We start from the raw sequence: 12,592 nt of genomic DNA on the forward strand, positions 1-12,592 counted from the left end.
GAAAAGAAAGAAAAGAAAGTACAAAGTGAAACATACATTCACACAATAAACTCATACTGTATTAAAAGCTAAGGGAAAAAAAGTAAGTTTTAAGAGAGGATTTAAAAATAGTAAGAGACTGTGCCGTTCTGATATAGGCCGGGAGACCGTTCCACAGCCTGGGGCCAGCGATAGCAAAGGTTCTATCACCTCTCTGCTTTAATCACGATCTGGGGACACAGAGAACTCTCTTATCACCAGATCTCAAATTTTGTGTGGGATTGTAGGGGTGGAGTAGCTCTGACAGATAGCTTGGCGACTGGTTATTTAGGGATTTAAAAACAAAAAGTAGAATTTTAAATTAAATTCTAAAATGTACAGGTAACCAGTGCAACGATTTCAAAATTGGGGTAACATGATCAAATTTGGCATTTTGCACTAGTTGTAGATGGGCAATAGAAGATTTGGACATACCATAATAAAGAGAATTGAAGTAATCCAAGCGAGAAGTAATAAGCGCATGGATCGCAATCTCTAAGGTTTTTTTTGAGAACGAGGATCTAATCTTAGAGAGGAGACATAGCTGAAAAAAACAAGAACTAATCACAGAGTTTATTTGTTTTTCAAATGTGAAGTTCTGGTCCCAAAGGAGTAAGGTAGTCCAGGTCGATGCTTCTGCTCCCAGTGCTATGATGGGGGCCAAAGACTATAATCTCGGTTTTTGATTCATTCACAAACATAAAATTCTGAGAGAACCACAATTTCACTTCATCTAGGCATACAAAAAGAGAGCAGCATTTGAGTTTCGTTTCTGGGGTAAATGGATTTGGGTATCATCTGCATAGCAGTGAAATGATACACCATGTTTTCTGAAGATGCGGTACTCCACAAGAGAGTTGAGTAGGTGATGAAGAAAAGTTACCTAATCTAACAGAGAAGCTTCTATTCGTCAAATAAGATTTAAACCAACTGAGGACAGTTCCCTGAATGCCCACAGAACTTTCCAGATGGGACAGGAGAATTTTATGATCAACTGTATCAAAAGCCGAGGTTAGGTCTATTAGTATCAAAATCACAGATTCACCAGAGTCAGTCGCTAAGAGTATATCATTAAAAACCCTTAATGAAGCCGACTCTGTGCTGTGTAGAGGCTTAAAACCAGATTGGAAAGTTTCAAAAATGTGATTAGAGCTAAGAAAAGACTGCAGCTGAATCAAAACTTCAGTAAGAAAAGGAAGAGTCGAGATAGGTCAAAAATTATTGAAATCACTGTCATCAAGTGAAGGTTTCTTGAGAAGAGGTGTGACAGTAGCTTCTTTAAGGCTATCAGGGATAGTCCCTGCACATAAGCATTTGTTCAGAAAAGACACAAGACATGGCCCAACTATATCGAAAATTTGTTTAAATAAATGAGGAGGAAGAATATCATTAGGACAAAAAGTAGGTTTCAAGAAGAGAAGAGAAACTGGGTCAAAAACACTCCATATGGCTGGAGAACAGCAAATGTCAGGAGAAACATTAGCCACTGGTTGCAACTGAGATCTTAAAGCAGCGATCTTCTCAGAGAAAAACCTCAAGAAACCTTGACATAATGACACTGAGGGATTGGAAATCACATTCACGGGAGGATTTAAAACAGAGTTTAACACAGAAAATAAAGCTTTAGAGCAATTATGTTTTTTTTTTAGCAATTAAACTAGAAAAGTACTTAGACTTAGCAGATTTCACAGTTTTCTGAAAAACACCAAGACAATTTTTAAGCATTTCATAAGAAATTTGCAACTTGTCCTTTTTCCATTTACGTTCTGCACTTCTACATGTCCCCACCACTTTTTGAAACATCTCACGGCACGAATATATCTAATACAAAATAAACATGTCCAGTTTATTAGCAGTTCATTCATTTGTGTTAAATAACAGATGATCTGGTGCTGTGATGTGTTGTTTTTTTAAATCATAAAATCATCAGATTTTATGACAACCGTTATCCATGCATTATCCATAAACCCCCCACCCCCCTGTCTGACCCACTTATTAAAACAAAGGTACGTCACTGCATTTACTAATCCTAGCTTATCAGTTACTAGTTCTAGAACATTTTGTTCCGAGTTAAATATTTAAATAGAGACGCCTTCCTGCAAAACCAGACCAACCTTGGAATGTCTATTGTTGAGTTTTGAGGTCATGTTCCTAATAAGGAAGTATGTGGTGGTGTAGAATAGAAGGTTGTTTTAACCCTTAACAAAAATTTTAAAAGTACACATTACATGCTAATTTTATTTGTCATTCCCCTGCAATGAAATTTGCTGATTAGTTGTATGCATATTATAACATTGACAAAACAGTCAAATTTAAACTGTCAGTCATAGTGAAAGCAGCAAAACATGATTATGTAACACAATGCCATTACTAGAGACTGAAAGACAATCCTCTATGATACAGTTTTGAACATAGTAAGTAGCTGATTATATTCATTGGTTCTCAGGTTAGATCAAACTTAAACCTCCTCAGGAGGGACTGCAGTAATGTACTACACTCTGAAAAATAAAGGTTATTCATTGGCATCAATGGTTCCATGAAGAACCTTTAGCATCCATGGAACCTTTCCATTCCACCATTCCACAAAACGTTCTTTATAGTAGAAATAGTTTCTTTAGATTTTTAGATGTTCTTCACACTAAGAAAGAAATTGTTATTTTAAGAACTGTTCATTAAAGGGTTCTTTAGGGAACCAAAAATGGTTCTTCTATGTCATTGCTGTAAAACCCCCATTTTGGGACTTTTATTTTTAAGAGTGTAGAGGTTCCAGCTGGAAGATTGCTTTGGATCCATTAGTTACTTCAATGAACATACATATTCTTTATTCACATTGAACTGAAAGAATTGATACTTTGACCATTTTTAATCAATGCTATTCATAATATAGCATTGATTTAAATGTATGTCTAAGTTAATAAAACATGCAATGACAGTATTACATAGTATATGACAAATCTGTGTATCATGACCATTACCATGACCTCCACCTTCAACAACTATGTAATACTACTTAAATGTACAAAACCATAAAACCAAAAAAAAAAAAAAAAAAAAACCCTAAAAGGTTTGGCTTAACATTTGTAGGTCTATTCCTACTGTAAAAACATTCTGTGTATCACTCTGTATTGACAACCCGTTCTCACTCCCGAGATGTTAAAAACTGAAGCATGGTCAAACGCCCCCCAGCGTCGCTTGTGATATGCCAGCGGTGCCCCTCAGCGTCACTCTATGGACAAACTGGGAACTTTGCTTTCAATAGGAAACCGTTAGGGGGAGGCGGGCCAAGATGGCGTCCGATACAGACGGTGTATTTTGTTGTTAGAGATTGTTCTCGTTTTTCACACCCATTGAACAACTTTACAGGCTTTTTTAACCCTTGTACTGCATATAGCATTGAATAACAGAGAAGCAAATGTGTAAATTAGCAGTCTTCAACCTTTAGAAATAAGTATTTACAAAGGTTATACCGATGACCGAAAGCTGCGCAGTTGAGAGGTAGCTGGAAACTTTTCCCTGTGAGTTATGCTGTAATGGCAGAAAGGAAACGAGGGAAAAATACAGAAAAAGGAAAATCTGGTTTAAGGAAAGATCGTTCTGGTGATCACGATGAAAATCAAAAGATGGAAGTCATGGAGACGCATCCCTAGGCTCGATGCAGTAGTCCAGATCCCACTCCGATCCTGGGTTCGGAGCCATGCACGCCAGATCCAAAAAAAAGTAAACAAGAGCCAACACTTTCTGAGGTACAGCATAACATCGTGCAAATACTGGTGGAGAAAATCAATCAAAATACTGAATCCCTACACCAAGAGATCAAACAAAACAGAGAATGCATAAACTCTTTAAAGGAGGCTACCGATTTTCTCTTCAAATGCATGATGTTAAGAAAGACGTTGTAACTCTTAAGGAAGTGAACAAAGCACACTAGAAGAGGATGTTAGAGCTGGAAGAAAGAGTAAATGAGGCTGAAAGATACCAAAGAAGATGGAATCTAAGGCTTTATGGTCTGACAGAACAAGAAGGGGAGAATGTCAAACAACGAGCGATTGACATATGCCGCGCTGTGGTACCAGAGGCTGCAGACAACTTTCCTCATCGCATTGTCATTGTACATCGAGTCGGGAGGAAAACTGCAGAGAAAGTTCGACCGGTCACCCTGAGATTTACAGCGAGACCAACCAAGGAGCTTCTATGGAAAAATTCGAAGGGATCAGAATATCTTCATTCAAGAAAGTTAAGATTTGCACAGGACCTAACAACGAAAGACAAAGACACTCACAACAGACTTTGGCCTCAAATTGATGCTGCGCGCAAAAAAGGGAAAAAAGCATTTTTTGTTGGTGCTAAAGCTATAATCGACGGCAAAGAAATCCGTGGATAGCCAAATTGACTCTGAGGTCTCAATTTTCTCGAAGGAAATATCCTTTATATCTTTTCAGGAAAGTTTCAAAGTAAATGCAACATTACACATTTATTTTTGAGGTGATATAACTTGGGTCTTAGGCTATATATATGCTGAGCATATGTATAGCTATATGCTGGATACTATTTTATGATATAGGGCTGGTATTTTTGTGTTATTTAATTTTTATTTCTTTTACTTCCAGTTGAAGAATGTTGTATTTTTGGTGTTATGCGACACGCAATTACATAAGTTATTAATGTAAAGGTTGTTCTTGGGTGAATGGAAAGCACTTGTCTTAGTAGCTTATTAAGATAGTATGTCTTTGTTTATATTCCTTCATTGTTAAGGGCATTCGTGATTTGTTAAAGAGAAAAGCAATTTTTTTATTTCTTAAAAGATTTTAAAAGGCTGACTTTTATTTTTTACAGGAAACTCATGCAGTAACATCTGACTTTGTTTTTTGGAAAAATCAATGGGGTAGTGATATTTGGTTGGCATATGGGAGTAATAAATCAGCAGGGGTTGCAATTTTGAAAGGAAATTATAAAGGGAAAATCCTAAAAAGTAAAGCTCACTCTGGTGGAAGGTGGTTGATTTTGGTTGTAGAAAATGAAGATAATGTCTTAATTTTGGGGAACATCTATGGTGACAATCATACCTTACAAAATCGGCTGTTATTGCAAAATTTTAGGGAATAAATAATGGATTTCTTAAAAATATATTCTAGTGCACAGTTGATTCTAGGTGGGGATTGGAACACCATTAATGACCCTTTTTTGGATTGTTTTCCTCCTCGTATTAGTAGACCATCCCAATACATGGAAATATTTAATTTAAATTCCCAACTATATTGTTGTGATGAATGGAGGCACAGAAATCCTGATAAGATAGACTTCACTTGGAGTAATAAAGATAGATCTTTACAATCTAGGATCAACTTTTGGCTGACTTCTGAGGAACTTGGAGGTCAAATTCAAGAGATTGACATTGTGTCTTCAGTCTTCAGTGACCATAAAATGATTCATATAGTTATAAATCTTGGAGATACAAGAACTCCAGTATTCAATTTTAACTACTGGAAATTAAATAATTCACTGCTTGAAGATACTCAATTTAAGGATAAAGATAAAGTCTGATAAAGAGATGCTACAATAATGCTAAAATATCAGGCTTATTTGGAATAAATTGGGAAATTATGAAATTAGAAAATGTGCCATCTCAAGAAGTAAAGAAATAGCCTAAACCAAAAGAAACAGAGAAAATGTTTTAATTCAAAGTATAACCAACATCTATGATAAACAAGTAGAAAGTGAACAAGATAAAAATACTTTAATAAAATTGCAATTGGAATTAGAACAAATCTATGAATATAAAGCTAAAGGTGCGTTCATAAGGTCACGGAGAAGGTGGTTAGAAAAAGGTGAATCCAATTCTAAATATTTTTTTCAATCTTGAAAGGAAAAATGGAAATTTTTCTACCTTAAAGAAATTTAAGATTAATGATTCTCTTATAATGGACCCAAATTTAATATCTAATTATGTTGCAACATTTTATAAAAATGTATATACACAAAATGATAATATAGGTAATCCTGTTATTTTTCTTGATCCACTTAAGAAAAATGCTAAAATTATAAATCAAGATTCCAAAATAATTTGTGACCAAGACATCACTCTTGAAGAAATTCAAAAATGTATTGAAAAACTTAAATGTAATAAGGCACCAGGCAATGATGGTCTGACCTGTGAATTTTACCAGGAATTTAAAGGAGATATCTCAAAATCTATTTTATATGTCTTCAAAGAAATATTGGAAAAAGAAGTAATGTTGCCAACTATGTTACAAGGATTGATTACCCTCATTCCTAAGTAGGGTGACGACCATCAAACAAACCAGATGTGGGACGATTACTAAGTTTGTGTGGGACAATGTGGGACAATGTGGGACATGTTTCCAACACTAAAACATAACCTGAAGCTGTTATATAATGTCTATCTAACTAACAACATTTGTATTCTGTCTTTTAGCTGATAAAAATACTTTGTTCTTTAGTCCCTTCCAGAAAACACCATTACATCACAATGTAACATAACATGTCTTTATTTTATATGTCATTTAAAGGTGCCATCGAATTGAAAGTTGAATTTACCTCGGCATAGCTGAATAACAAGAGTTCAGTATATGGAAATGACATACAGTGAGTCTCAAACTCCATTGTTTCCTCCTTCTTATATAAATCTCATTTGTTTAAAAGACCTCAGAAGAACAGGCGAATCTCAACATAACATCAACTGTTACGTAACAGTCGGGATCATTAATATGTACGCCCCAATATTTGCATATGCCAACTCATGTTCCCAACGTTATGAAAGGTATTACACAAGGGCAGCCAGTATTAACGTCTGGATCTGTGCACAGCTGAATCATCAGACTAGGTAAGCAAGCAAGAACAATAGCAAAAAATGGCAGATGGAGCAATAATAACTGACATGATCCATGATAACATGATATTTTTAGTGATATTTGTGAATTGTCTTTCTAAATGTTTCGTTAGCATGTTGCTAATGTACTGTTAAATGTGGTTAAAGTTACCATCGTTTCTTACTGTATTCACGGAGACAAGAGCCGTCGCTATTTTCATTTTTAAACACTTGTAGTCTGTATAATTCATCAACACAACTTCATTCTTTATAAATCTCTCTAACAGTGTGTAATGTTAGCTTTAGCCACGGAGCACTATCAATCTCATTCAGAATCAAATGTAAACATCCAAATAAATACTATACTTACATGATCTGATATGCTGCATGACGAACACTTTGTAAAGATCCATTTGAGGGTTATATTAGCTGTGTGAACTTTGTTTATGCAATGTATTATAGAGTCGCAAGCTTGGGGACGGGGAGCGCAAAGATTTAAGGGGGCCGCAGCCTGAATTGGCGCATTCATAATGATGCCCCAAATAGGCAGTTAAAAAAATTAATTAAAAAAAATAATAATAATATATGGGGTATTTTGAGCTGAAACTTCACAGACACATTCAGGGGACACCTTAGACTTATATTACATCTTGTGAAAAAGCATTCTAGGGCACCTTTAATGAGTGCATTTTTACCCTTCATTTTACAAATGACAGTTTCATTTTTTCTACATACAGTGAAATAATACACACAAAGTATATATTTGTAATGAGTTGACAATATATCAGTTTTAGTAATTGATAATGTGATCCTGTTGCCAGCATGCTCACTTTTGTCTTCTCCCCCCACAGATGTGAGAATGACAGCGAACAGATACCTGTTGGAAAGAGAGACAGGAATCTGTCATGGAAAGCAGAAACTGATGTTGACATTAATCCAGAGACTCTGAGATTCCTGCCTGCACGGAAACCTGGGCCGCAGTCGAGTCTCGCTGACTCTCACTCCCCTATGAGTCTTTTCAAACTGTTTTTCTCAGAGAGCGCCGTGTCAAATCTGTGCCACAACACAAACGCTCAGGCTGCCAGGGCACTTGCAAAGGGTCGCAAATACAGTTGGACAGATGTCAGCGTTGACGAGATGTACCGCTACATTGGACTCGTTTTCTACATGGCCACGGTGAAGATGAGCTCCATCGCCGACTACTGGCGGCAGGACAGTCTTTTCTCTTTGCCTCTTCCTGCCACAGTTATGTCAAGGGACAGATACTGCACCATTTGGAAAATGACAAGGAAAATGACAAAAAAGAAAATGACAAAAAAGAGGGGCACATCTGAACATGACCAGCTTTTCAGGATCAGACCCCTCTTGGACACCATTCGTATTGCGTGCAAAACTTTCTATCATCCTAGAAGAAATTTAGCTGTGAAGGAAAGACTGGTGGCATGCAGAGCAAATGCAGGAATGACACGGTTCACGAAAACCAAGTCAACAAAGCTGGGATTCAAGTTTTTTGTCCTCGCTGACACATCAAATGAATATACTGTGGACCTCTCTGTGTACACGGGCAAGAACAGCTTTCCTACAGGCCGTGGGATTTCATACAATGCTGTGATGTCTCTTCTGGACAAGAAAGCTTTGGGCTCTGGGTACCATATTTACATGGATGATTTCTTTACAAGTCCAAAGCTCTTAACAGACCTGCTTGCTATGAAGTTTGGTCCTTGTGGGACTTACAGAGACTACAGGAGGGGCTTCCCACAGAGCGCATCTAATTCACTGACCAAAAAGTCCACCAGGGGATCCATCAGGTGGATTCGGGATGGGCCTCTTGTGTGTGTGAAAGTGGTGTCTGTTTGTTCCACCATCCATTCTGCCTATACAGGAGACCGTGTGCAAAGAAAAGCGAAAGCACAAGATACATGGAGGACAAAGACTTTTCCATGTCCCTCACCTGTGACTGCGTACAACCACCACATGGCAGGTGCTGACCTGTCCGATCAGCTGTTGGAGTATTTCACTGCACAGCACAAAACCATGAAGTGGTACAGAAAAGTCTTTCTACACTTCTTGGACATTGCTGCCACCAACGCTTTCATATTGCACAAGGAGCTACACGGCAACATGGCGTGCAAGGAGTTTATGGAGCAGCTTGTTGCAGATCTCTGTGGTGTGTCTCAGAAAGAAGCACCGAAACAGACCAGTATTGACCACGTGCCGGTTCCAGGAGCTGAGATGACCTCGGATGTCAGAAAAATCGCCACTACTGGTCGCCGCATATGTGCGCATTGCAAAGCAGTGTTTGGAAAGAAGCAACAGACACCTTGGAAATGTCAGGCATGTGACGTTCACTTGTGTCTTCAGTTGAACAGGAACTGTTTCCAGGAATGGCACAAAAGTGTGTGAGTGAATTCAAAATGTGCCTTTAATCACACACTCCTTTTTTATTTGATTTTATTGAGCATATTGTGCACTATGTTTGTAAATAAAATTAAAAAGAAATCACATTCTCATTAATTTTTAATGTTCATATTAATAGACCCATTAGGGAATGAACCAATAGGGAATGGGGTGTTAAAGGCACTATATTTATGACCACTGGCATACCATCTTGCATACTGCCTTTCTAAAACAAGAGAATCTATGTAGCATATAATTGCACTACAATCTGGGCTGAATACAGTGTATTGAGATGTTTGCCTTACAGTATAAATAGCTGAAATAAGCTCAAATATAGAGAATGTCCAACTTTTCAGGATCCAAAAGAACACCTCAGGTTGTATGATGGGAGATTTTAGACCTCCATGTACTATTCTGAGAAATTCACAACAGGCAACATCTACATGTTTTCTCTTAAAGAGTTTTCCCAAAACGGCCTTTGCTTTTGCCAGCATAATCCACTAAACATCTTCCCGTCGTTCTCTGTGGCACATTTACTGAATGATTGGTTGTTCTAGTTCATCCAGGGTTTCTCAGGAAAACAGGAATGGAGCACTGAATTGAAAAATGAATTGTTGGGTCCTTAAAACCTTTTGTCCTCAAAATCTCACTAACCAGCCAAACAAAGTTGGAAACCCTGATACTGTTAGTTTATGAATAAAATAACACTATCATTGTTCAATTCAAGTTTCAAGAGCAAAGTTATATCTATTTAAGTTCAGCAATGTCCAAAGTGTGTTGTTTTAGGTCAAGAAATTTTCTCAGTTTTGGTTCAGGGTAAAAGAGAGATGGTGTATGTTTGGTATTACGTGTGAGGCACAAAATATCATCACTACTCAAAAATATCCTCCCTAATATAGTGGACCGTAAGGAAAATGTATAATTACTGCATGTCATGAGAGACCCATTTCTTTTCACAAGAACAAAAGTAAGAAAAATATTGTCCTGGGTCAGAAAATCATGGTAACCCCTGATGATTTCAGATCAAAGAAACACATTTAAGGAATAGGTTGTAAATTTCTAACTGAGAAAAAAAAAAAAAAAGTATTTTAAATTGCTTTTGAATGTTGAAATTCAAAATGTTTTAACGTGATTGTATAGGGTGAATTGCCCTAATGTGGGACATTTTTTGCATTTCAGACTTCTGTGACATAATGCGATTTGTAGCCAAAACGTTAAATTCACACACAATACCATTTTAAAAACCCCAGGATGTCTCCCAATTAAATCAAAAGAGAAAATGGAGATAACACATTCATAAAAGAAATTATAGACATATTAGTGCTCTTAGTGCAAGTCGCCTAAAACAATCTGGTGCTTCCTAATGTGGGACAGTTGTGTCCCTAATGTGGGACACTGAAAATTCTATGATAAAAGGCCAAAATCTATGATGATGACAATAATAATAATGATAATAATAATAATAATAATAATAATAATAATAATAATAATATTAATAATAATAATAATCATAATAATAAAAGGTCTATGAAAAGGCCAAAGTCTATGATAAAAGGCCAAAATCATTTGATTCATGCAGAATAGTAAAAATCTTCTTAAGTTAGTAATTCTCTTGGTTATTGATGGATTTATTGATAATTGAACATCATCAGAAAAATAATACAGTATGATAGTTTTGATGCATTTATTGTAAACACATTAGGCAACTATTTTCATAGGCTATGTTATGTAATATATAGAAAATAATTAAATGCACAGTCAGAATTCTTCACTGTTGTCTTCAACAGGCATAGCCTAGGCTTATTTGAAGGCAAAATATAAAATCTTGCAACCTGGAGAAAAAATAAATAAAAAAACCTTGAACAAACTTCAGGCTAGATTTAACCTCGAGTCAAAATTCATAAAAATGTTGTGAACTGCATAAATGTTTAAGACCATTTGGCCAAATGTTTTCTATTTTACTAAACAACAAACACACACAATCATTCTATTATTGCATAACAACACTAAAACCATTTTTGTCCCACAAACCATGCCCCACCACACATTTTTGACTGACTGAAGTACTGTCCCACATTAGGCGAATCATACTGTCCCACTTTTTGAAACTACATTTCCTAAAGTGGGACAATAGGAAATTTGATAAAAATATAAAATATATAGTTTACACATACAATGTTATAGTATTTTTTGATGGACATACATTTCATAAGCACATCAGGCCAAAAGATATCATGATTTTTTTTGTTTAAAATTAATTTATACTTTGTTTCTTGGTTTAATATCAAGTTTGTCAAAACATTGACCTTTGGGTGGCTTTCACACAAGGTCCTTCCTTTTTGATGATTGCTACAGCCTCATATATGACTGGACATTTGAGAAGCTATGTGATTTTGATCACATGGCACCACAGCTTCAGATAACCTATAGTTTCACTGACATTCATGTATTTATGCGGGACCTACAAACACTAAACCTTAGGTGTCCCACATTAGGCAGTGTCCCATATATATATATATATATATATATATATATATATATATATATATGTATATGTGTGTGTGTGTGTGTGTCTATGTATAAATAAACTACAGTAAGTGACCTGTGCTTTATAGTTAGCATTTATTCATTTTATCAGGTCATTTTATCGGAATACAATCTTATGGAGGCAATGACATAGAAATGCGTTGCAATACAAAGTTTCAAACATTGTCCATAAAAGTACAAGCTAGAACAAGGAGGGAAATATGAAACAGTGATACAAATAAGTTGTATTTTAAGGAGAATTTTAATAAGGATAAACAAATATGACGATTTACATTTTCATTTATTATTATGGTGTACATCAGCTTATGAAAACGTATTTAAGTTAAAACATTAACACAAGCGTGATCAGACTTAGGCTACATATTTAGTTATTATTATTATTATATGGAGAGATGATCTGCTGAGTGAAGATGAGGGTCAGACAGGAGAGTCACAAACAGACTCGGATCCTCCGGATGATGTTCGTGTGCTTCAAGCTGCCCAAAACAACAGCTGTATGAAAGCCTCCTCACGCCCCTCACTAATGCTGATTTCATTAAAGTCGCTTTCAGACTGTTTTCTGAACACACAGAGGACGCGTTCAGGCTTTTATCAACTTTTCCATTAAAACTATCCATCAAATTTACACGCAGCTTTTCCCCGTGGCTGATGCTCGACTTGGATTTGGTCTGACGGAGACAAAAGAAACATTTCCTCTCCGCGTATTTTAGTCTCCAGTGAAAGTTCAGAACCTCTGCTCGGTGCTCACTTTGTTTTTACTGCGACAAACTATTTTACCGCTTCAGTTTTTCCCCAAATGTAAGA

General features: G+C 36.3%; 1 protein-coding gene across 1 annotated transcript; it reads left to right on the forward strand.

The window, feature by feature from the left end:
• Positions 1-4,046: 4,046 nt before the first annotated feature.
• LOC125248003 (piggyBac transposable element-derived protein 4-like) lies at positions 4,047-9,247 on the forward strand. Its single transcript, XM_048159556.1, has 2 exons — positions 4,047-4,159; positions 7,696-9,247. The coding sequence occupies exons 1-2, from the start codon at positions 4,047-4,049 to the stop codon at positions 9,245-9,247; spliced, it is 1,665 nt and encodes a 554-aa protein (XP_048015513.1).
• The last annotated feature ends 3,345 nt before the right edge of the window (positions 9,248-12,592 follow it).

The sequence above is a fragment of the Megalobrama amblycephala genome, linkage group LG15 (genome assembly GCF_018812025.1).
Source record: "Megalobrama amblycephala isolate DHTTF-2021 linkage group LG15, ASM1881202v1, whole genome shotgun sequence".
Classification (NCBI taxonomy): domain Eukaryota; kingdom Metazoa; phylum Chordata; class Actinopteri; order Cypriniformes; family Xenocyprididae; genus Megalobrama; species Megalobrama amblycephala.